Source organism: Xenopus laevis, chromosome 1L, assembly GCF_017654675.1.
Source record: "Xenopus laevis strain J_2021 chromosome 1L, Xenopus_laevis_v10.1, whole genome shotgun sequence".
Taxonomy (NCBI): Eukaryota; Metazoa; Chordata; class Amphibia; order Anura; family Pipidae; genus Xenopus; species Xenopus laevis.
In genome coordinates, this window is record NC_054371.1 from 219,992,369 (window position 1) to 220,018,918 (window position 26,550).

General features: G+C 39.3%; 1 protein-coding gene across 4 annotated transcripts in view; it reads right to left on the bottom strand.

Annotated features, from left to right (window-relative positions):
• Positions 1–5,415: 5,415 nt before the first annotated feature.
• Positions 5,416–26,550, bottom strand: part of wdr7.L (WD repeat domain 7 L homeolog) — a 243,317-nt gene continuing 222,182 nt past the window's right edge. For all 4 annotated transcript variants that reach the window (XM_018245183.2, XM_041580187.1, XM_018245178.2 and 1 more), the window contains 2 exons: positions 14,892–14,996; positions 5,416–9,182 (listed from right to left, as the gene is read on the bottom strand). In XM_018245183.2, the coding sequence (XP_018100672.1) occupies positions 8,979–9,182; positions 14,892–14,996 (309 nt within the window). In that variant the 3' untranslated portion in view covers positions 5,416–8,978. The remainder of the gene's footprint in view (positions 9,183–14,891; positions 14,997–26,550) is intronic.

A 26,550-nucleotide genomic window follows, 5' to 3' on the forward strand; every position in this document is an offset into this window, starting at 1 on the left:
TTAGCGAAAGTTTGCGCTAACAAATTTATGCTAGCGAAACTATGCCAGTGTTCGGTTGGTGAGACGCAACTTAATTTTAGCGAATTAGCGCATGTTGCACCTGGCGAAGTGTGGCGAAGCCTTCGCAGGGCAAAAATTTGTCCTTTAGTGATTTTGCCCCAATATCATGGTGGTGTATATGGTCAGCTTTGCTTTGGTCCTATGGCAGTTTTTCTTGCATACTAAAGGACAGAATGAGATACTTTTACCATAAGTAAAGCAATAGGGTACAGCATCATAATTAATTCAAATAGGGTACACAGTATGGTTTCATACTGTAGCTTCAGATGTATGGGCTTATTTATCAAAAATCAAATTTGTGAGGTTTATTTAATTAAAAAATCGGAACTTAAAAATACCCATTTGAATATAACCGTAAAAAAATGAATACCTCGAATTTGTGACTTAACGAGCACATAAAACTAGAATTTGTGAGTTAACAAGCTCAAAAAACTCGAAATTGTGAGTTTACACTCTCAAAAAATGAAAAAGTCTTGAAATAAAAAGATTGTTGAATTTTGTCTATGACCACTCCTATTGCGTTCTATATGAACCCGCAAGCTTTTAGATTCAAGTTTCTCATGCTTAATAAATTCCCAAAATTCTAGTTTTTGAAACTATAACTCGATTTTGTGCAAAAAATAAATAAAATTTCGGACTTTGATAAATGACACCCTTAGTTTCAAGGCAGCCTTCGTCATTCAACATTTTATCAAGGTCTCATGTAGCTCATAACAAACAATAACAATGGAAAAATGATTGAGTTTTGGATGGTGCTGTTGATGGAACTTCAGGGTGACCTCTCCATAGAGCAGCCCATTATGTCTTCTGACGCATATTTGAAGCTACTGGAGAACTCCCATCAATGCCTACATATTTCTCATTCCAATCTCAGCAGCAGTCAGGCTGTGCATTGAGCAGATGACTATGATTTAACTATTGATTGCTTACAGAACATGTGGATAGTTCTATGCAAACACAAGCAATCTTCCGCTCTCCAGCTGTTGTAGAGTTAGAACGTCGGTCTTCCACCTGGCTATGCTTCTGGGAGTCGGAGTTCTGCAACATCTGCAGAGCAAGGCAAGTTGCAGCCCCAATGAAGTCATGAAGTGATGACTATAGTTCGGCAGGCAGGAACAGCTTCTAACAATCAATAATAAAAACTCATGGATATTATGCAGCTGTTTGAAGTGCCACTGGTAGTCTCACGGCCACTGCAATATTTATGTGCAAGTCTTTTTTTTTTTAAATAATAATTTGTATGTGTATTCATGCAATATTTTCTAATACCCCTTCTCAATCGAGAGCGACCTTTCAGAGATGTGGACGCCATGAGATGAAGGTGAAGGAAGGGTAACCTGATGTCTGGGGGCCTATCAGCTCTCAGCGGGAGAAGTACGGACCAAGGAGGAAGCTTAGGGTTTAAGTCCAAGTTTGAGGTATCCAAAAGGGGTCAGGCAAAAGCGTAGTCAAGTTCAGGCAAGTGTTCAATAAGGCAGGCTGCAAGAATCAGAATCAGGGTCAAGCCAAGGGTCAGGGAGCCAGGAACCAAGAATTCAGGAATTTAGGAAACCCAGGAAAATGATTCAGCAATTCCTATAATTGGGCATTGAACCCGTGACCTGGAAGTCTTTTTATTTTCAAAGTTTGTGCCTGATGCACAACGTCATAACGCCGGCATCCACGTGGATCATGGGTGCTGCCATTTTGAAAAGGACGCTGCCGGAGACTAGAGCGCCAACGGGCGCTCCTAACACCTGACTGGAGAACCATCTCTTACCCTGTCGTCCCCCCTCACAGGCTTGAGACAAATGAATTTGGGCTGTAATGGAAATGCATTCTGCAGATCAAAGAAATTAACAAGGCTTTCATCTTCCAACAATTTGGTTCTACAGAACAATTCTAAGAGGACCTTCTGTACAGTTGATTTCGTATCTATAAACTTGAGAAACGCGCATGAATTAGGGGAGGGGGACTTGTTTATACAGCGCTCATTATATCTCTTAAATCCAACTCTCCTGTTTTCAGGGCAAGGGAGGGGGGACGTTTAGGTGGAAAAAACAACGATCTATCAGTAATCTTGATTGAAAAAAGTTTTTTTTTTAAATAAAAAACATCAAAAATAAAAAGAAACATAATATATGATATGGGTTATTTTCCACATAATTGTATATAAATATAGCGTGGACAGTAGGGTCAATATGATAAGATTTTTTTATGCCTTATCTTGTAGTTCCTTGTTGCTAAAGTAGACAAAGCCTCTATATAAACAATGGCTGTCATTTTTGAAATTCCTGTGGCTTCTGGCTTTTATGACCTTTGATATCAGTATATATCGACACTCTCTCTAAACCATTATATAGAACCCTCTTAAGGTGTCAGGCTTTATAAAAAGAGTCTTTTGCTCTTCAGTTTGGTTTGTCTTTGCCTTGTCAACATTGTCTCCTAGTTAGAGGTTAGAAACCGTTTCCCCTCTGGCTCCTTGTATTGATTTTGTAACACTCAGCTGTGTCAATTGGAGAGGGTTAAAGGTGAAAGTTCAGCAAGTACAGAAAAGATTCACCACCTACCCGCAATGCTCTATTCATGATATTTATCAGCAGCTGGAAGTATGTAATATGGATAAAGATTAATGATAACACGTCCAAGTTGCACCAATGTGGTTACAACATCAACCCCAGACATACTGAAAAGATGCACTGTGAGTAGGTACAAGTTCTGGAAATATTTTATTGAACAAAATAACTACTGAAATAATAGTACATAATAATAGAATAATAATAAGTCATAGTAATATCAATGAGTGGAAATGCCGACACAATACACAATCACCTCTGCTGGTATCCATAATGATTTGGTTGGGCATAGCTTAGTGGTTTTTGTGCGGTACCAATAGAATATAATTTTGTTTTGTGCAACATTAGTATAGCTATGGGACCTGTTATCCAGAATGCCCGGAACCTGGGGTTTTCCAGATAATGGATCTTACTGTAATTTGGATCTTCATCTACTAGAAAATCATGTAAACATGAAATCCTCCCTTCACCCCTCAGCCTAGCTGCCCCCCTAGTCTTTACTTACTCCTCCGTGCAGATTCTGTCCAGCGGAGTTCACGGGCGCCATCTTCTTCTCTTCGGTAATCTTCGGAATGAGACCAGTGAAGCGCCGTATGCACAGTTGGAGCAGTTTTCTTTTTCGCAACAACTGTGAATACGCTGAAACTCATGAAAATTGCAAAGCGCCGGTCTCATCCCAAGATTACCGAATCGGTTAAAGATGGCGCCCATGAACTGGGCTGGACTGAATCTGCACAGAGGTGTAAGTAAAGACTTAGGGGTATTTGCCCGGGGGGGGGCAGCTAGGCTGGGCGGGGGGAGGGAAGGCGGTCTATATAGAGTAGGGGGGTAGGTTTTTTTTTTAATAAGGGGTTTACATCTTCTTTTATCCCTACTCATCAACTAATATGGTTTTATGCTTCAATAAAATAGTCAGTGAAGTAACAGAGGGAAGGCGGTCTATGTAGAGTAGGGGGGTAGGGTTTTTTTTTAATAAGGGGTTTACATCTCCTTTTATCCCTACTCATCAACTAATATGGTTTTATGCTTCAATAAAATAGTCAGTGAAGTAACAGAAATTTTGGTTGACAGAAAAAAAATTATTGAAATTCTATTATTTCAGGCAGTACAACCCTAATTGTTTTTTCCCTGTCATTTTGGGCATTAGAAATTTTTCTTCCTTCAACAGGAAATCATAGAATCTGTCCAGTCTGAGCCACTAAAACAATTTACTTGTGGTAGAAGATAATGTTGACGTTCTTTATAAATAGTATAAAGCAAAAAGAAAATGAGTGAGGAGGAAGGTGTATTGAAATGTAACACTGTTTTAAACGCTATAAATAGAGGAACTTGACATATAGAGGCCTATTTATCAAAATTCTAATTTGTGAGGTTGTTTCTACTTCAAATAAATTGTCAATTTTAAAAAACTCAAATGTTTGGTCATTTATTAAAAAATCTGAACGTTGAACAAGTTCAGTTGAATACAATGGTGGAAAAAACTTGAATACCTCGAGTTTATAGGCTTAAAAAACTCGAACTTGTGAGTTTACAAGCTCAAAAAAAATGCAAAAATTTTAAATAAAAAAAAAGGCTTGAATTTTGCCCGATATAACTTCCATTGACTTCTAGATGAATTCGCCAGCTGTTGATGTGAAGTTTTACATACAAGTTTTTGAAACTATAACTCGAATTTGTGAGTTTTTAAATCCAAACTTTGATAAATTACCCCCATTACAGTTTACAAGCAATTAAAGTTTCAGCAAGTTGTGATGAAAACTCACTCTGGTGATCCAGTGGGGCGGCGGGGACGCCCGAAGCGTAGTCCTAATGTGTCAACTGGCCGCAGTTCTCTGCCTTAGCGGCGCGTGTGGTGCTCACTTCCGGATTTATGTGCGCATTGGCGCTGGCATGTTACGTCAGCACGCAATGGCGCGAGATTTCAATAGTATTTAAAGGGACCTTGCCCTGTATTCTTTGCCCATTGTTTGGTTCCACTTGTGAGTTCCTGGGTGCGTTCCTGATACTTAATCTGTTGTTTGAATCTGTTGTTTTGACTTCTGTAATCCTGACCATGGCCTGTTATCTGACCATTCTGAAATCCGTTATCTGACCTGGCTTGACTCTTCTGATCTGTTCTTCTGGTTTTGACCTTTGCCTGTCTGACTTCACTTGTATTCTGATGACAACGACCCAGCCTGATTTGACTACGCTTTTTCCTGTTCCTTGAACTGAGACCTTCTGCCCAAAAAGACTTTGCTAACGATCATGCCCCTCTGCTCATTCAGAACCCTTAGCTTGGCTCCTCTCTTACTAAGACCTGGTGGCATCCAATTAGCCGAGGGCTCCTGACGAGGTGAAAAGGCGGCTGTCAAAGGTGGAAGAAAGAGCCGAGACCAGGGAGCCCAGCATTGGTTCTGGATTTTGGGTACCGATCGTGACACAGGTATTTTGACTGAACAGGAAATTTCAATTTTCCCAGATAAATATTTAGTAGGATTTGTAGGATGATGCAACAGTTGTCAGTAACAGAAATTTTAGTTGATGAAAACATTACTAAAACAATTTTATTTTAGGTAGTAAAATCTGATGATTTCTACTCTCATGTTGCCCAAAAGACATTTTCCCCTTTCCACAGTAAATAAGGGAACTTTTTGTCCAGAATCTTGCAAACACATTTTTAACATGATTGTGGTTGAAAATAATATTACTATCAAGATACTGTAGCAAGCAACTGACCAGCACAACAAAACCACGTAGCGAGCAGGATCTAACCTGAGTTTATTTAGTCATACAAAATTCAAAAAAAGACACCAGAAAATGGTCATATGCTTTCCTTTTATTTCACACAGATATGTACACAAGGATGTTCAAGATTGAGTTGAATGAATGCGTTAAGACATTTTATCATTTACAATTCTGAACTGGTATTACATTTTGTCATATTATCTGCCAACATAGAAGCCACATAACTACATCTACATCTACAGTTACCAAATACAGCAGAAAATCACTCACACAATATTAGTACATCATAACGAGAATTCAAATTGTAAATGGAAAAAGCATGGAAAGCTTTTAAGCTATTGTGAATGGATGAAAATAAAATGTTTTTTTCAAGTATACATGTGTAGAGATAGGTTTCCCTTTTTAAAACCTATTGAAAACTGTCACTTTGGTTTTCATGGTTGCCTACTGCAATTCTAAGGGGAAGACAGATTTACATTCGAGATTTTAACAATTTTAGTTTTTTATGGCAGAACAAAATGTTTATGATCATTTTTGAATTCTAGTTTTTCTAATGTGAAGGTTTGAGATTAATTAAATTTAAAAAAAAATCTCAAATGAAAAAAAAAAATACTTTAATATTACTAAAAAGCACTTTAATATTCAAAGTAGAACATTAAAGAGTAGAATGAATAGAGTAATTGAATTTTTTTTACATCATTTTAAGCTACCCATGGGTTATATTTTTCAATTTTACAAATGATTTGAAAATATTTTAATTTAAACAAATCTGTCCCCAATTACAACCCAAAATCAACAATCAAGTTGGCTGCAAGTGTGAACTATTTTCAAAAAGAGGTGTTTTTACGTTTCGTTGACGGGAGTTCAAAGTTGGGTCTAAATTTATGTAAATTGTGAATATTCTAATGCTCGATTGGATAAAAGGTAGAGTCTAGTCTTCTCCATTTCAAATCACTTGCTTATAAGAAAAAAGGCATTCAAGATGCTCCCAGAAACTCACGGTCAACATTCCTGCCATTTTGACCGGATCCACCAAAGTCAATAACTCTCGGCCAATCATACGCCTGATATATGTGCCTGGCAGATTAAAAACAAGTGAGAACTTCTCCAAGTGGAAAATTATAGCTCCCATTGTACGTTTGGTGAAATGGCTTAGAATACTGCTACATGCAGAGCTGCTTGTGAGCACCTGCATAAACTACTGCCGGAACCTAAACCTGGAGGTTGGGGACAAAACAAATTCCCAAACTACAAAATAAATGATAATTCCACTCCTATTTATATATATTTATGACTGGCCTGGATAGAATATTCAGTACAAGCATCTTGTTCTTCTTCCCAAGACTTTATGCCCAACTGCCTTCCTAACTAGATGGTGAAATAAATTGTCTGTGGAATATTCCACTATTGAGCGGACAAATGAAACAGAATACATTTGCAACTAGATGGATATGTTTGTCTCAGAATTCCCTGTTGTACTCCGTCACAATCAGATTTAGTACATGGAAAACCTAAAAGTGAAACACCAAGTTGTGTTCTCCTTGGTTAGCTTTTAATTGAATAATGTCCACATTCATCATAGATGCACATTCACCTTAGCTGCACCTTCACATGTAACAAATAATCCTGAGTAGCCCGAAAGCTTTACAGCCTTATCTCTGAAGAACATTTGGATTCGGAAAAACATTTAAAGAACTACAAAGGAGTCGGTGAAAGGAAAATCTAAAGTGATAAACTCATGGTAGATGGAAGAATGTTTGTTCAGAACGATATGCTTCTTTAAACTGAGCAGGATCATTGATCAAGGGGCACATCACAAATATGAGCACAAAAACTCCTCTTTGAGGCTCCTCAACAATTCTCCTCCCTATTCATCATTGTCCACCCTGTGTATATATTTTTTCCAAAGGGGTAGAAGCTCCATTTCTGCCCCGAGGGGCAGACACACAGTATGGGGCACCAATAAGAGCCTACGATCAAAATCCATGCTATACCAAGGAATAGTGCCCACATAAAGATTAAAGACACACGTAAGGTGCACATAGTGCTCCTGTTTTGGTAACCCTCAGTAGCTTTCAAACAGAAGACCAGTAACTGCTACTTGCTGACTGGTAGCTACAGATTATTTATACTGGAGCAACATTGTTATAATGCTTCTTAAACTATGGGCTTCCACCCTTAGTAAGGACCAGCACAGTGGGGAAAATGCACATTTACTTTCCTGGAAACCCAACTTGAAGATAATTTAAGGTGAGCTTTGAGGGTAAACACCTATTAGCTGTCAAACATATTCTTGGATCTGTGGCTGAATGGCAGCCAAAATATTCATATACAATATCTGTAGCCTTATTATTCGCTATGGGGGATCCTGACCAAATGCTGGACCTCAAATTGGAAAAGTCAAAACACCACAATGTTATTACATTTCTGAGCAGTGCCCAATCATGAATGATCTTTTTTCCACCTTGTAACAATTTTTAGGCAAGAAAAAAAAAAAAAAGCTAAAAGAAAGGGTATTTGAAATGTCAATCCAATCCTGCAGTCTTATAAAAAGCAGGTTAGTGAGAAGCATAGGTTGGCCTGCCCAACTGATATCTGGTTATTCATTGGGTATCTATCGGGCATATTTAAAAACCCTTTCGGCTGAGAACCACATTTTTATAGGCTTTGCTCTATAATTTTGATTTGGTCCAACTAGCTGGGGTCAAACTGGGCTGAGACCCATTCGTTTGGTGACCTTCATATTACGTTGGGTGAAGTTTGGAGCTTGTAACAGCAAGAGCAACTGATATCGGCTGTGACACAATAATATTTACAATAAAGAGCAGCTTTAGGGTATTAGGGTATTTTTATTATTATTATAATTTTATTATTATACTGCATAATTCAAGGTAAAGCTATACTAAGGGTACTCGAGTACTTCTATATTCTTAAATAATTTCATATGTCATGTATGCAATCCATTACAGTAGATATGTATGAACACAAACAGAAAATCCCTCCCCAAAATGAAGCTTCTCATAGCTGGAATGTTTCGCGAGCCCTAATCCTACCTATAACGTTCAGTGCAAATGGAATTATGTACACATTATATACAGTTTGAGAGGAAAGTCTTAGACCAGAACAGTATTTTCAGTTGGAAACACTACAAAAAATAACTTTAAATATCACAGAGGACAAAGAAAAAACCTCCCCAATATTAAGGACCCACTAAAGACAAATAAACAAACAAGACACATGGTAATGGCTGCCTACACGTTTCCTCGCACACAAATGAAATTTGGAAGTTAACACAATGATACCAAAATGAACCACTTCAAAAACAGTTTGGAAGACCCAACGAACACAAAAAATAAAACGCACATCAAGTTTGTGTATCCTGCTGAGATTACTGTTACATCATTTGGAAAGGACTACGAGGGGTTAAAGTGCTGGACAACCAGAAGGTAACTATTTACATGAGCAGATATTCAGTCTCTGGTTCTACACCAGGTGCAATATATTTCACGAGGTTTCATGCACTCCTAACACAACAAGGGTTCTTGGCCCCAATGACAGGTACAGCAACTAGTAACAAAGACAGGACTCATGCTAAAAATATGCTGGGAAAGATAGTAGGACATGACTTCTTTAGGCCTAAACCATAAATCTATGCTCTTTGCCATCATGAGCCATAAGGATAACATTGCGGTTTGAAGTCCAGATCAGACGGGCCAGTTTTAGGGCATTGAGGGAGCCAGGAGAGGCCGGCTGGACAGGCGGAACCTGGTATGTTTTTACACATCGCAGCTGGGGTCCAGAATTCAGCATCCCAATACTTCCAAGAAGAGATGTGTTCATCTGAAGACAAAAGGAAGAAAAAACATTAACCAAACTAAATATAAGGTAAATATAGATTTTTTGGAATATGCATAGGTACGCTATGGATGGAGCAGATGATTAAACTTGGCTTGCTGCAAGCAAAAAAAAAGGATAAGAATAAAGTTATTATAGGCCCCTTTAGGTGTTGAATTTCCAGGTTGGCAGCCTGTAGGCCTGTGTGAACGTGTAAGCTACAATCAAATGTAAAAAGAGTTGGGGAGCAACACAAACATCAAAAACATTCCTGGGGGTGCCAAATAAGTGTTTGGCTATTTGGTAGACCCTATGTGGACTGACAGCCTACAGGAGACTCTGTTTGACAGTACAACTGGTTTTTATACAACCAAAACTTGCCTCCAAGCCTGGAATTCAAAAATAAGCTGCTTTGAGGCCTCTGGGAGCAACATCCAAGGGGTCGGTGAGTAACATTTTGTTCACGAGCCACTGGTTGGGGATCAAGCAGAAAATCCTGGTTGGGGATCAAGTCCTAAGGACCACATTGGACCATGGATGTTTTCTGGAGCTGGCCGCTCTGCTTGGACAACTCAAGTGATCTGTTTCCTGGCCCATGGTGAAAATACTTGGGAGGATAATTTGCTCATCTGGCCAAATATGGAGTCTTTCTGTTTACAGTAGGGTCAGTTTTAAGTTACAATAGATGGCTTTGGGAAAGCTAATGAAGAGGATGCCATGCAAGAAGACTGGGTCTCAAATATTAGAAGAAAATATCACCTCCCCATCCTCCAGCTCCATAGAATTTGTTATACTAAAGCTTACAAGACCATTAGATGGCATTGTGCAACTCGATTGCGCCCATGGAAGGCATTGGAAACCACCTATTTTTAGAACCACCTCTATTTTTTTTTTCTATAGAAATGCAATGTTTTATTGCAAAAAAGAGTTAGTCGCTCATAGCCCTCCATTAGGAATATCTTTACTTAGTATCGCTTTTTAAAGTCAATACGATCAATTTATACAACTTGAGTGAATTCAGTCTATCAGTGGCTTAATGTCCTTGTAAAATATCTTGATCTTGCAGGAGACCATGCCGGGACTAGAGGAGGTGGCTCGTATATTGTGTGCTAGGTGCTAGCCAGGATCAGGTTGGTGCTGCTAATACTGATGTTTGAATTCTGATCACTGAGGAGCACAGGCCATTACTTGGGCTCTTCCAACAAAGCGGCACAGAGGTGTCAGAGGGTGTAAATCACTGCTCAGTAGCACACGGCATACAAGCACCACTGACATTTTCACAATTTAAATCATCTTGACTAATAGCCCTTTTAAGATGACTAATGTCACGGATTTGCTTACATTAGTAAAAAGCTTTGTAAGGAACTGGGATAGGAAAACCACTGCCAGTGCAGGAGGGCAAACGCGTTCCAGACATTGGAATAGAGGGGGTCACATTCCCATTTACTTAATTGGTAAAATCTGTTCTTGACCTTCTCTTCTTATTATACTCAAAGTGTAACCTGTTGCTTAGTGATGTCACCATTTATAATGTGAGGCTAGTCACTTGGCTTTGCCCCCGTGACTCATGAAATAAGTGCATTCATAGGAATAGTGTAAACCCTACTTTGACCCTTTGTGTGTCACATGTCGAGAGGTCTAGCACTGATCAAAGGGAAACTATAAAATGTGCAATTGAGAGCATGATTTCACGCCAGTACCATCGGTTCTGTGTAAAAGGTTCAAATAGAATTAGAGCAAAAAACTACGGGGGCAGAAGTTCCTCATCCGTCGTACTGGTTCATTTTAGTATTCATGTTGTATCTCACTTATTACAAGGAATGTAACTGCCACACTAATGATATCAGCAGCTCTTTGGATTTACCGGAGATTCAGCAATAACTGGACAACTGCTTAGCGTAAGAGGAAGGTTATCAACTGGGTCACATTTCCATATTGTAGCCATACCATGCGTCCATTTGCCTGACCTGTGGCCCTATTGCTTTGTCAGTTCCCTGTCTCCCAATCAAAGTTTCTAGCAATTCAGTTCCCTAATGACTGTGACTCAGAGATACCAATGTTTATGGTTGAAAAGTATATAAAGTGTGTTCCAGTGTGTTGTAGAGTGTTGTAGTGTGTTATAGTGTGATGTAGAGTGTTGTAGTGTGTTGTAGTGTGTTCCGGTGTGTTGTAGAGTGTTGAAGTGTGTTGTAGTGTGTTGTAGAGTGTTGTAGTGTGTCGTAGAGTGCTGTAGTGTGTTGTAGAGTTCTGTAGAGTGTTGTAGTGTGTTGTAGTGTGATGTAGAGTGTTGTAGTGTGTTCCAGTGTGTTGTAGAGTGTTGTAGTGTGTTGTAGTGTGATGTAGAGTGTTGTAGTGTGTTGCAGAGTGTTGTAGAGTGTTGTAGAGTGTTGTAGAGTGTTGTAGTGCGATGTAGAGTGTTGTAGTGTGATGTAGAGTGTTGTAGTGAGTTCCAGTGTGTTGTAGAGTGTTGTAGAGTGTTGTAGTGTGTTGCAGTGTGTTGTAGAGTGTTGAAGTGTGTTGTAGTGTGTTGTAGAGTGTTGTAGAGTGTTGTGTGTTGTAGAGTGTTGAAGTGTGTTGTAGTGTGTTGTAGTATGTTGTAGTGTGTTGTAGAGTGTTGTAGAGTGTTGTAGAGTGTTGTAGAGTGTTGTAGTGCGATGTAGAGTGTTGTAGTGAGTTCCAGTGTGTTGTAGAGTGTTGTAGTGTGTTGCAGTGTGTTGTAGAGTGTTGAAGTGTGTTGAAGTGTGTTGAAGTGTGTTGTAGAGTGTTGTAGAGTGTTGTGTGTTGTAGAGTGTTGAAGTGTGTTGTAGTGTGTTGTAGTGTGTTGTAGAGTGTTGTAGAGTGTTGTAGAGTGTTGTGTGTTGTAGAGCGTTGTAGTGTGTTGAAGTGCGTTGTAGTGTGTTGTAGAGTGTTATAGTGTGTTGTCGTGTGTTGTAGAGTGTTGTCGTGTGTTGTAGAGTGTTGTCGTGTGTTCCAGTGTGTTGTAGAGTGTTGTAGAGTGTTGTCGAGTGTTGTAGTGTGTTGTAGTGTGATGTAGAGTGTTGTAGTGTGTTCCAGTGTGTTGTAGAGTGTTGTAGTGTGTTGTAGTGTGATGTAGAGTGTTGTAGTGTGTTGCAGAGTGTTGATGTGTGTTGAAGTGTGTTGTAGAGTGTTGTAGAGTGTTGTAGAGTGTTGTAGAGTGTTGTAGTGTGATGTAGAGTGTTGTAGTGAGTTCCAGTGTGTTGTAGAGTGTTGTAGTGTGTTGCAGTGTGTTGTAGAGTGTTGAAGTGTGTTGTAGTGTGTTGTAGAGTGTTGTAGAGTGTTGTGTGTTGTAGAGTGTTGAAGTGTGTTGTAGTGTGTTGTAGTATGTTGTAGTGTGTTGTAGAGTGTTGTAGAGTGTTGTAGAGTGTTGTAGTGCGATGTAGAGTGTTGTAGTGAGTTCCAGTGTGTTGTAGAGTGTTGTAGTGTGTTGCAGTGTGTTGTAGAGTGTTGAAGTGTGTTGAAGTGTGTTGAAGTGTGTTGAAGTGTGTTGTAGAGTGTTGTGTGTTGTAGAGTGTTGAAGTGTGTTGTAGTGTGTTGTAGTGTGTTGTAGAGTGTTGTAGAGTGTTGTAGAGTGTTGTGTGTTGTAGAGCGTTGTAGTGTGTTGAAGTGCGTTGTAGTGTGTTGTAGAGTGTTATAGTGTGTTGTACAGTGTTGTAGAGTGTTGTCGTGTGTTGTAGAGTGTTGTCGTGTGTTCCAGTGTGTTGTAGAGTGTTGTCGAGAGTTGTAGTGTGTTGTAGTGTGTTGTAGAGTGTTGTAGAGTGCTCTAGTGTGTTGCAGAGTTCTGTAGCGTGTTGTAGAGTGGTGTAGAGTGTTGTAGAGTGTTGTAGTGTGTTGTAGAGTGTTGTAGTGTTGTAGAGTGTTGTACTGTGCTGTAGAGTGTTGTAGAGTGTTGTATTGTGCTGTAGAGTGTTGTATAGTGTTGTAGTGTGTTGTAGAGTGTTGTAGAGTGCTGTAGAGTGTTGTAGAGTGTTGTAGTGTGTTGTAGAGTGTTGTAGTGTTGTAGAGTGTTGTACTGTGCTGTAGAGTGTTGTAGAGTGTTGTAGTGTGCTGTAGAGTGTTGTAGTGTGTTGTAGAGTGTTGTAGAGTGCTGTAGAGTGTTGTAGAGTGTTGTAGAGTGTTGTAGTGCAGGCAGGAGAGTAACCACCAGCTCAAGGATCACAGGGATTGGGTGTAGGAGGGAACAGTTGGGTTGGTTTCTAACAGGGGCTGAAGAAACCCATGAACAGTAAAATGAAGAAAATACATAATAAACTGTAAGTTAGAATATTAACAGAGACATTTATATACATCACACACATTGTGCCTATAACTGAGTTGAATAGGGTTGTGGTGAAAGCAAATGAATATAGTCAGGGTAAGGTGAGATGTGCATTACAATTTGTTGGTTTCTTTAGAACATGCTTTAAAGAGGCCTATATACCCCCTTCTGCAAGATGAGCTCAATGAACATGGCTTGGGCCTTCCGATACTGATTGCCTGTTGGTTTAATTAGGAAATATCTACGTTTTTTTTTAATTCGGTTACAAAGAAATTGAAACCTCCTTTGCTTGTTGCCTTCCTGTCAAACTTCCTGGTTCTGTGGAGTCACTGTTTAAGGAGGAGTGGATAAGAAAACACATTAACAGGCCAAAGAGGCTGACGTTTAGGGGAGGAAGGGTTTATACAGAGCTCATTATACCCATTGAAACAATGACCCTGTTTACAAGGAGAGCTGGTGCCGGGGAAAACACAGCAATTGTCTATTAGTGCTTATAACAGAAAATAATATTTTTTTAACATTAATGTTGAGCAAAAGGGTATGCTGTCTATCTATCTATCTATCTATCTATCTATCTATCTATCTATCTATCTATCTATCTATCTATGTCTATCTATCCATCTATCTATCTATCAATCAATCTATCTATCTATCTATCTATGTCTATCCATCTATCTATCAATCTATCTAATATTTATCTCTGTATTTAACGAATATCTATCTTTCTATCTAGCTATCTATCTCATATCGTTCTATCATCTATCTATCTAATATCTGTCAATCTAATATCTATCTGTCTATCTATTATGTATCTATCTATTATCTATCATCTATATATCTTTGTATCCATCCATCCATCTATCTATCCATCCATCTATCTATCTAATATGTATCTCTGTATATATCTAATATCTAATATCTATCTATCTATCTATCTATCTATCTATCTATCTATCTATCTATCTATCTATCTATCTATCTATCTATCTAATGTCTCTCTCTCTCTTATGGATGCTGGACTCATATTCTCACGTGAACTTCCCAGCAGGCTAATGTTAGATCAGGGAAAGTGCATGTTAGGTGAATCAGTGACAAACTGTAGGAGGTTGCGCTTCCATATCTGACTTTGATGCAAGATACATGCTGTAAAGGGTTTTGATGTTGGCCTGGGAACGTGAAAGCTTGGATTCTTTAGACAGTTCTATAAATAAGAAACTTGCTGATTATTTATAATATGTGAGTATTGACTTAAATAATAGATACGATGATGCCTGTCTTGTAGCATGATGAAATTCTGGATTGACATCTCCTATACTAATATAGAGAGAATTGCAAATGAAGTTGAAAGGTTGAGGACACAACAGCAAAAATGAGAAGAACCAGCATTGCATTGTACTGTACTGAATATGCTCGAGCATGCACACATTTCTCATCATTACCTGCCAGAAAGAGATATGACTGTCTTTGTTGGAGTAGGTGGCAAGATAGCGACCATCGGGGGAGAAGGAAACGGAAGTGATTGGTCCTTTATGCCCATAAATATTCTGAAAATAAAACATGAAATAAATATGAGCAATTATATCATACAAATAATTAGAATGTAAAACAATTATGAAGAACGTCCCTGGGGTGCGAAATAAGAGCTGTGATTGGCTATTGGTAGCTCCTATGTGGACTGACAGCCTATAGGAGACTCTGGCAGTACTTATGGTTTTTATGCACCAAAACTTGCCTCCAAGCCTGGAATTTAAAAATAAGCACCTGCTTTGAGGCCACTGGGAGCAACATCCAAGGGGTTGGGGAGCAACATGCTGCTTGTGAGCCACTACTTGGGGATCACAACATTATACCATGCAATGTATGTAGGGTGGGAACAGGTTGCCAGAACACAAACTGATGGAGGAACGATGCAGAAGCTCTATTAAGTGTGAAGGCTATTTGGTGCAATGTTGGTGCTATTTTCCCCTTTGAACTAAAGCCCCATTCAAATGCTTCTGTTACAAAATAAGGTCGGACACATTCATGGTATGGGATCTATTATCCGGTAACCTGTTATCCAGAAAGCTTATGAAAAGGCCGTCTCCCATAGACTCCATTTAATCCAATAATCCAAAATGTATTTGCTTTTTCTCTGTAATAATAAAACACCACCTTGAACTTGATCCCAACTAAGATATAATTAATCCTCATTGGAGGCAAAACCAGCCTATTGGGTTTAATTAATGTTTACATGGTTTTCTAGTAGACTTAAAGGGATACTGTCATGGGAAAAAACATTTTTTTCAAAATGAATCAGTTAATAGTGCTGCTCCAGCAGAATTTTAAGATGAAATCCATTTCTCAAAAGATCAAACAGATTTTTTTCTATTCAATTTTGAAATCTGACATGGGGCTAGACATATTGTCAGTTTCCCAGCTGCCCCAAGTCATGTGACTTGTGCTCTGATAAACTTCAATCACTCTTTACTGCTGTACAGCAAGTTGGAGTGATATCACCCCTCCCTTTTCCCCCCAGCAGCCAAACAAAAGAACAATGGGAAGGTAACCAGATAACAGCTCCCTAACACAAGATAACAGCTGGCTGGTAGATCTAAGAACAACACTCAATAGTAAAAACCCATGTCCCACTGAGAAACATTCAGTGACATTGAGAAGGAAAAACAGCAGCCTGCCAAAAAGCATTTCTCTCCTAAAGTGCAGGCACAAGTCACATGACCAGGGGCAGCTGGGAAATTGACAAAATGTCTAGCCCCATGTCAGATTTCAAAATTGAATATAAAAAAATCTGTTTGCTCTTTTGAGAAATGGATTTCAGTGCAGAATTCTGCTGGAGTAGCACATTTAACTGATGCATTTTGAAAAAAACATGTTTTCAGATGACAAGATCCCTTTAAGGTAGGGAGATCCTACCCTTTTCAGGTCCCGAGCATTCTGGATAACAGGTTCCATACCTGTACACCCTTTTGTCAAATATGAGGATATTAGAAGTCATCTTGGGGTTCCATGACCTCTATAAACACATTTGGCCTTTTATCTCATGCCTAGACTTAAGTTATAAAGATCCAAATTATGGAAAGATCTGTTATCCAGAAAACCCCATGTCCTTAACATTCTATGTAACAGGTCCCAAATTTGTACCATTTTCTAAAGAAATTGGACAGATTTTGCAATTGTTTGTGCCTGACACATGCGGAATTTGTTTTGCTCACAAGTGTCAAACTCCCGGTAGTAAAGGTCAAAGAAAGAACTGAAACAGCAAAGAAGAATAGTGGTTTAAAGCCAAATCTCACATCAGTAATAGATGGTTAATGAGTAGGATTAGTGGCAAAGAACATCAAATGACCTGACATCTGAAAGCAGATATTTATGGTAGGGCTGCCACTCACAGACCATGCATAAACTAGGCCAATGGGCAACAATGCAGTATGTTGAGAAATGCCCTCAAAGGTGACCTTCCGAGCAGCACAGGAAAATAATATGACCTGATGAGTTGTCTAGAAGAAAGCCAAAGGAAGCCTTCAGCCTCGCTGCCTCATCGCAACTCTTAACCATGGTGATTGATGTCATATGGGAAGTCATCAAGTTGGATTATTATGCATGGTAACATAATGGCCCAGGAATACAAAACCAGTTTAAGGCACTAGGTTGACCCTTTGGTGCAAATAATGGCCATGATGGATTGAAGTGTCAAAGGTACTTATTTTGGTGGATTAACTGGTACTGGGCATGAATAATCCTATTACCAACTGGTTCTATGATAAACACTTTACCTTTTTGAAGAATGTTTATTCCACCAAAACAAGTTCCTCCTTTGACTAAAAATTGGCATTTCATACAAGTTCAATTTTACTACATGATTTCATTCTTCAGTTCACAAATCTATAAACATTCTGAGACCTTTAAGCAGACCATGGACTATTTGCTAACCTCCAGCTGGGTCAATGTATCTAATCAACCCCTATTTTACTAATATTGGAGAGGTTGCCAAATACCTGGATCTTGCCCACCTTGAGTGGATGATATTGGTCTAATCTGATCGTGGACCCTAGGGCTCAACTATCAGATCACAAGGCCAGGAATGCAGGCGGTGGGATTGAGGACCACATCAACAAACCGATGCTCTCCTCTATCCAATGGGAATGTTAAGCCATCTAGTTGATTTTCGGCCAGATATTGATTAGGGAAGCCCATCAGAGGGCCCAATACACTGACCACTAAGCTGCCGAGTTTGTCTGTTTTTATAGGTAGCTTTTATCGGCCTGTGTATGGCCACCTTTACCTTAAAATATTCCCTTATAGACCAAGCGCCCCACACATATACTGCAAGAGTGTCTCTGCATTCTGTTCTATAGGAGCACTACACCATAATCATCTTCCATTTCTTCGTTCTTCTCTGAGCCCCTTTGCTGGGTGCACATGCAAAGTAGAATAATGTCAAAATTGGGCTTTTCACTTTACTATGCATAGCCACCCAGAACGTAGAGAGGTTGCAGGAAGAAGAAGATGGCACTGTGGTGCTCCTACAGTAGTACTCTGGGCCGGTGCATTTTTTAGTGAACAAGAGCACTGGTCTGGGGTCTCACGTGAGCAATTATAATAAACTGGAAGGAGGATGGAGGTGCCTAACATTTTGGTACCCTTCCAGTGATTATACCTTCTCCTACAATGGATTCCAGACTTTAGAATGCAGAATAAGTTTCCACCTCCATGACTCCCGGCAATAAAAATAACAACAATGGAAATATTTCCAAACGTGTAAAACCAAATGCCACGTAATGAAGGCAAAGCAAAGACAAAGTCAGATTACATTAAAGTGCTGATGGAGTATAAAGAAGTCTTTAGAGATCTTTAGCTGTGATGGGGGGGTTTAGAAAAAAAAACCTTTGGGCCTCCCCATGTCTAAGAGACGTAAAATATTTAATACATTGTTTTTTCTCCGTTATTTGGTCTGCCTTCTGCACATGAATATTCCTTTTGCCTTTAGATTTTTGTCTTCAAACCCCTCTTTTCTCATTTCGCCCTGACACTTGGAGCTACATTATGCATTAATGCTCTCTCTGCACTGCCTTGTTCTGCATTAAATATTAAAAAACAAACAAAAATAATGCACACCTAGTACTTCTTCCCCTATTTCTCATGCGGCTGTTTGTTGGGAGTGAATCGTTTGATGTGTTCGCAGTGTAAGTTATGTGAACAGCTCAGATTTGAAGTGTAAATCAGTGCAGCTGGCCGCCTTCAGATCACACCATTGTCCAAAGGCTCGATAATCCCAAAGCTCTTGATCTTTAATGATTAGAAATGCATCTGGGTGTTGGCTACACGGCTTCCTAAGCAGCTCCGCTACACCAATCAGCATCACTCAACATTTGATTGGCTGGAATTGTTGACTGTGGAATTATCTGAATCATCTGAGGCTCTCAGTCAGTGGCAAGGCCTCCTACCCTCAACCACTAACAACATACCTACACCAAGAGATTATAAATACGGGTTTGGCCAACTTTTGTTTGAAAACTCTTCCGAGGATGAAGAAGTAGCTATGCTATACCATGAAGTTCTAATACTACAACTACTATATGACTATTGGTACAAGTACGGTGGCTTCTGATTCCAACCGATATCCATGTACAACGAGGTTGTGTAACTTGGATACGGTATTGTGATTAGTTAGGAAACATTTCTGAGAATCACACATACACCACTTGTGCAAATTTAGGGGTATATTTTTTATTTGTCAAAACTGGAATTATGACTGACCTTTAAAATCCATGCCAATTGTATAATATCTGTCCACCTGCTCAGTTACAATTATGATAGACCTTATTATTACTTTATTTATAAATGATTGGAGGGTTGACATTCTCTTGGACCCAAATAACACCAACATAAGTTTTCCAGAGGATTTCCATGACTAAATAAAGGCGTGAAGTCGAAGGCCAAGGAAGCACATTTATCAATGGTAAAATTTCAAATTCATGGGAATTTCTTTTAACTGTAATAAATTAGAATATACTCGAAATTCGATTGGGGGGTTATGTAATAAAAATAAATCGAATATCTAAAATTCAAAATGGTCACTGGACCTCTCCCATTGATCTTTACATGAACTCGCCAGGTTTTAGGTGGCGAATAGTCGAATTCTAATTTTTACAAGGGTCAAGGTTTGATAAATCTCGAAATTCGATTTCAAATTCAAATCGAGTTTGGATTATTCACAAATCGGATTTGAGAGTTTTGACCATAAAGAAAATTTGAATAATAAATCTGCCCCCAAATGGGTTTATAGAAGTCATGGAACCCTGAGGTGACTTCTAATAATCTCAAATATTTAAAAAAGGATGTACAGGTATGGAAACTGTGATCCAGAATGCTCAGGACCTGGGCTTTCCCGATAATGGATCTTTTTGTAATTTGGATCTCCCTACCTAAAGTCTACTAGAAAATCATATAAACATTAAATAAACCCAATAGGCTGGTTTTGCCTCCAATAAGGATTAATTATATCTTAGTTGGGATCAAGTACAAGCTACTGTTTTATTATTACAGAGAAAAAGGAAATCAGTTTTAAAAATTTGGATTATTTGGATAAAATGGAGTCTATGGGAGATGAGTCTATTCGGAGTCCCTACTTTTACATTTTAAGTCAAGGTAAAAACCTTATATAACTCATCAATATGAGCATCAATATTCCCTGCTGAGAGTTTCGTTATGCTACCTCCAAAATCATGAACTAAATATGCAATTTACATGTTCATCCTCTGCTGCAATTGGATCAATGTGGGCAGTACCAAGTGAATAGTAGGGGGGGGGTGGAGAGGGTTTCTGAACATACATAAAATATCAGAAAACAAATGGATTTGTAAAACAAGTCAGATTCAGATAGAAATAGAATTCCTGGTTTTCAAACATATTAGTCATAGTATAAAAGGGGATGATAGATTATGCTGATTCAGCCAACAGGAGACACATTGGAAATACCAACTCAATACTTTAAATCCTAGGGGTCTCAATATAGATCTGGATTAAGCTCCTTCACACGGGCTCAGTAAGTACCTATCAATAATGATCCTTAACTTTCCTTTAACTTCTTTTTAATGCAGAATATATTGCAGTGGTTTCATAATGGAGTGTAACGGGTTTCTCACAGCTACACTATAGGGGTAGTTTCAATTAACTTATAGCATTAAAGGGATACTGTCATGGGAAAACATGTTTTTTTCAAAACGCTTCAGTTAATAGTGCTGCTCCAGCAGAATTCTGCACTGAAATACAATTCTCAAAACAGCAAACAATTTTTTTTATATTCAATTTTGAAATCTGACATGGGGCTAGACATATTGTCAGTTTCCCAGCTGCCCCTGTCATGTGACTTGCGCCAGCACTTTAGGATGGAACTACTTTCTGGCAGGCTGTTATGTCTCCTACTCAATGTAACTGAATGTGTCTCAGTGGGACCTGGATTTTACTATTAAGTGTCGTTTTTTAGATCTACCAGGCAGCTGTTATTTTGTGTTAGGGAGCTGCCTCGTTACCTTCCCATTGTTCTGTTGTTAGGCTGCAGGGGGGGGAAGGGAGGGGGTGATATCACTCCAACTTGCAGTACAGCAGTAAAGAGTGACTGGAGTTTATCAGAGCACAAGTCACATGAAATTGACAATATGTCTAGCCCCATGTCAGATTTCAAAATTGAATATAACAAAATCAGTTTGCTCTTTTGAGAAACGGATTTCAGTGCAGAATTCTGCTGGAGCAGCACTATTGACTGTTTTTCCATGACAGTATCCCTTTAAGTAGACAGGAACAATGATAAGCAGTGACCTGCTTCTTACAACAGTATCTAAGTATCTATTCTGGGCTCTCTGACAAAAGGCAATTCAGTTAGAAACTTTGTATCTTATTCTGGCTGTTCAGTGCAGGAGATCAAAGATAAAGCCGGGACATTTCAGTAAGAAGCCCCGGGACTGCAGGTTGAGCTATCAAAATCTCGTGAAAAACGGGACAGTTGGGAGGTATGCTTTCTAAGTAATGGGTTTCCGGATAACAGATAAGTACACAGAGCTTAAATGCCGTGTGGTAAGGGAGACAGTAGGAAGGAGGTCACTGCCCCATAGAGCTTACTATCTAATTAGTAGGTTCCACTGTATTGCCTGTTGGCCCTGCGACTATTAAACGGGTGGTTCACCTTTTATACATATACCTGTTATACAATGGCCAATTTTAACTTAAATTGGTTTTCATTATTTATTTTTTATAGTTTTATAGTTATTTGCCTTTTTCTTCTGACTCTTTCCAGCTTTCAAATGGGCGTCACTGACCCCTTCTAAAAAGCAAATGCTCTGTAAGGCTACAAATGTATTGTTATTGCTACTTTTTATTACTCATCTTTCTATTCAGGCCTCTCCTATTCATATTCCAGTCTCTTATTCAAATCCATGCGTGGTTGCTAGGGGAATTTGGACCCTAGCTACCAGTCTGCTTAAAATGCAAATTGAAGAGCCGCTGAATAAAAAGCTAAATAATTCAAAAACCTTAAATAATAAAAAATGAAACCCAATTGCAAATTGTCTCAGAATATCCCTCTCTACATCATACTAAAAGTTAACTCAAAGGTGAACAACTCCTTTAAGAGGCCTGAGTTACACCCCAATACACCCTGACTCCCCATCCAACTGTTTCTGTCTGATTCCCCCGAGTGTTCGAGCCCATACACCCTGCACAGGACTCTCTGCTCGGAGCTCGTGGTGTTGGCGTCCCAGTCACGTGACCTGTGAGAACGCATTTCCAACGAGAGCACAAAGTGACCTTGAAAAAGCGGCGTATAAAAATACATTTATCACTGAAATGGCATGTTGCCTGTCAGTCAATATCTGCCTCTCATTTGTTAGCAGGCCGTCCTGCTGTGATTCCCTCATTAGAATCTGCTTGAACTTCCTGGGCCAATGACAGGCACAAAATGAGGCGGCACAGTTAATCCACAGAAATAAAATAAAGTGACAGCTGCAGCCAGCCAAGTGTTACTGGACTTTATTCAACTCATCTTAACCCTTTAGAGGCCAGGGGGTTAACTTTAACCTCATTGTATTTACTAATATCCGGCCCATTCCATGATTGATGCACAGCAGGGACGCACCATTGGCTCCGGCACGTCTCTAGCCAGCGGCGATTTCATCTGAACAAAACTGCGTAGCTTGATATTACAGATTTTTAATATAAAATATCAATATTTTGCATGGGGGCTGCATAAAACATCATGGAATAGAGAAAAGATGCAGAGAGGAAGGAATCTAGGCATCATCCTGCTCACAGGAGCTAGCAATCAATCGTCTTAGGCAAGTAAATTAGTAGGGGTGCAGTTCAAATGTGGTACAAATTGCCTGACCACTCTATACATGTTATATACATTACACATTCTGTTAGAATAGTGGGGTCTATAAGGTTACATTAGATGTGTAATTAGCAATAGTAATTTATGTCTTGTATAACTATGCTTATATTCTTGTGCCTTTATATGGTCACAGAACCCCTCAGTGACTTCTAATATCCTTATCATTTACAGTAGGGGGTACATTATCCCTTATAATACATGAGTGATACTCCGAGTTCCCTGTATAACTCAGCCTGCAGCCTTGTGCCTTTATATGGTCACAGAACCCCTCAGTGACTTCTAATATCCTTATCATTTACAGTAGGGGGTACATTACTCCTTATAATACATGAGTGATACTCAGAGTTCCCTGTATAACTCAGCCTGCAGCCTTGTGCCTTTATATGGTCACAGAACAACCCCTCAGTGACTTCTAATATCCTTATCATTTACAGTAGGGGGTACATTATCCCTTATAATACATGAGTGATATTTAGAGTTCCCTGTATAACTCAGCCTGCAGCCTTGTGCCTTTATATGGTCACAGAACAACCCCTCAGTGACTTCTAATATCCTTATCATTTACAGTAGGGGGTACATTATCCCTTATAATACATGAGTGATACTCAGAGTTCCCTGTATAACTCAGCCTGTAGCCTTGTGCCTTTATATGGTCACAGAACCCCTCAGTGACTTCTAATATCCTTATCATTTACAGTAGGGGGTACATTATCCCTTTTAATACATGAGTGATACTCAGAGTTCCCTGTATAACTCAGCCTGCAGCCTTGTGCCTTTATATGGTCACAGAACAACCCCTCAGTGACTTCTAATATCCTTATCATTTACAGTAGGGGGTACATTATCCCTTATAATACATGAGTGATACTCAGAGTTCCCTGTATAACTCAGCCTGTAGCCTTGTGCCTTTATATGGTCACAGAACCCCTCAGTGACTTCTAATATCCTTATCATTTACAGTAGGGGGTACATTATCCCTTATAATACATGAGTGATACTCAGAGTTCCCTGTATAACTCAGCCTGCAGCCTTGTGCCTTTATATGGTCACAGAACAACCCCTCAGTGACTTCTAATATCCTTATCATTTACAGTAGGGGGTACATTATCCCTTATAATACATGAGTGATATTTAGAGTTCCCTGTATAACTCAGCCTGCAGCCTTGTGCCTTTATATGGTCATAGAACAACCCCTCAGTGACTTCTAATATCCTTATCATTTACAGTAGGGCAAAGAGACAAGTGGCAGATATACCCTCTATAACTCAGGGATACATTCAGGGACATCACTGCTGACATAAAACCTTCCTCCCTATTGAGTGTTTGCACTGATAAGAATCAAAGACACTCGCTGACTGTGGGACAGATAGAACCAACAGGGGTTTCTGAGATAAAGGGAAATGAACATTGAGTACTGGATCAAACGATGCAAGCATTAAAAAGTGCCTCTTACAGTGGTGGCCACAAAATAAAATATATGGGACTCATTTACCCGCTATGTGGTTCAGGGCCCAGAATCAGCTGCAATTTTGCACCAGACAACCCCCCTCCCAAATAACAAAAAAAACCATTGGTGTGCAAGGGTTCCCCATAACAGTAAAAAAAACAAAAAAAAACATTTATGTTCAGTATTTTTTGTTCAGTAAAAAAAACAAAATTGGTGGCCACCAAAAAAAAAAGTTAAGTGACTTCTTTGGCGGCTTCCCGAGTGGCCCACTTAATGTCATATTGAGAGGCCCATCAGGCCATTCTGGCCTGGCTGCAACTGAATTGGGTGCAAAGCACAGCGATGTATCAGAGCCATATACCTGTCCTTAATTCATACCACAAACTTTCATGTGTTTGTTCCAAGTCTGCAGGTTCCACTTTCAGATCTACATATTTGCAGCGGCCATTCACATCAACCCCTTAGGGTCTGGCCACACGAGCAGATTCGGGGAGATTAGTTGCCCCAGCGACAAATCTCCTCTTCTTCGGAGCGACAATCTCCTCGAAACTGCCTTCCCTCTGCCGGCTAAAATTGCCTAGGGCAAGGCACGCACAGCGCTTCATTTTCCGAAGTCGCCCGAAGTTTCCTCGTGAGGCAAGACCCTTAGACGCTAAGGTTTACAGAGCTGCAGTTACATTGCACACAACTTAAGCTGGTCATATACATAACAATAATATAGTAGGAGACTTTGATTCATATGATTTTTGGGTATGTGTATGATGCCTGGCCTTACCGATGGATAGCCATGGTCAGCTTGTGTATAGGTGTTCAGCCATAGGGTCAAACCGTTAGATAGTAGTAGGAAACTAGTTGGAAATGTTTTGGCCTGGATAAGGCAAACAGCTTCCCCCCACCACATAAACGCTGAACAGGTCAAAATGCTTTTGATTAACCTTTAAAGGAACTTTATAAAGCTGCCCATACACTTAAAAGATTGTTTAGGCACGGTTACAAAAAATCACAACCATGGAAAATATAGTCCATCACCCTGATTGCTTTGACGATGACCTGGGATTTTTAAACCTGTCCTGTCAACATCTGCCCAATTTCTATCCAGTTATCAGTCAGGCAGGTCCATTGGGGAGCCCCATACATGGACCAATAAGCTGTTAATTTGGTACCATTTATCGGCCCATGTATATATCGGCCTACTTTGTTCTACATTTTATTGAAAGGCAGGCACATCCAATTTGCTGTCCTTCAACCTTCAGGAAAATTCTTGGACATGCCTACCGCAACACTGGCTCCACCAATTCCACATGTATATTGACTAGGGATGCACTGAATCCAGGATTAGGTTCGGGATTCAGCCAGGATTTGGTCTTTTTTAAGCAGGATTTTGATTTGCCCGAATCTTTCTGCCCAGCCGAAACAAATCTGAATTTGCATATGCAAATTAGGGGCAGGGAGGGAAGTCACGGGACTTTTTGTCACAAAACAATGAAGTAAAAAATGTTTTCCCCTTCCCACCTCTAATTTGCATATGGAAATTAGAATTCAGAATCTGTTCGGTATTCAGCCGAATCTTTCGCAAAGGATTCGGGGGTTCAGCCGAATCCAAAATACTGGATTCTGTGCATCCCTAATATTACACCAAACGTTCATCTCATAGGGCCGATTTACTAAAACTCAAATTTATCTAATTTTTTTCTAATAACAAAGTCGACCTAACTCCTTTCCACAAATTGAACTCATTCATCAATAATTTTTCTTGAAAAAATCTGAGCGACAAAATGTCTCAAACTAAATTGAGCATCAATTCGTATCGTACGACTGATGCTCCGAAAACCTCGATTTTGTTGAATTTTAACTGCAACTTTTTCAGATTATTGGATGAAAAAGTTTTTGGATTATCCAGCGCAAATCATGACGTCAAGAAACAACTTCAGGGACATCGGCCATTGACTTCTACATGACTTCGACAGGCTTGAGATGGAGTATTTTTGGATTCGGCTTTTTAGTAGCTTTGGGGTATTATAAATCTAAAAATTCAAGTTTTATGTTTTTTTCAAAAAATTCAAGTTTTCCCCTTAAAAACCTCGACCAGATTCAATAAATTAGAGGTTTAATAGAAAAAAAAAAACACACTAATCCATCATCTATCTATTCTACAAACAGTTATAACCAAAAAAACAACTCATCCTTTAAATATTACCAGCAGCTTTGGGGTATGATAAATCTCTAAAAATTTGATTTTTTTCCCCCCCTAAAAATTCGAGTTTTTTGT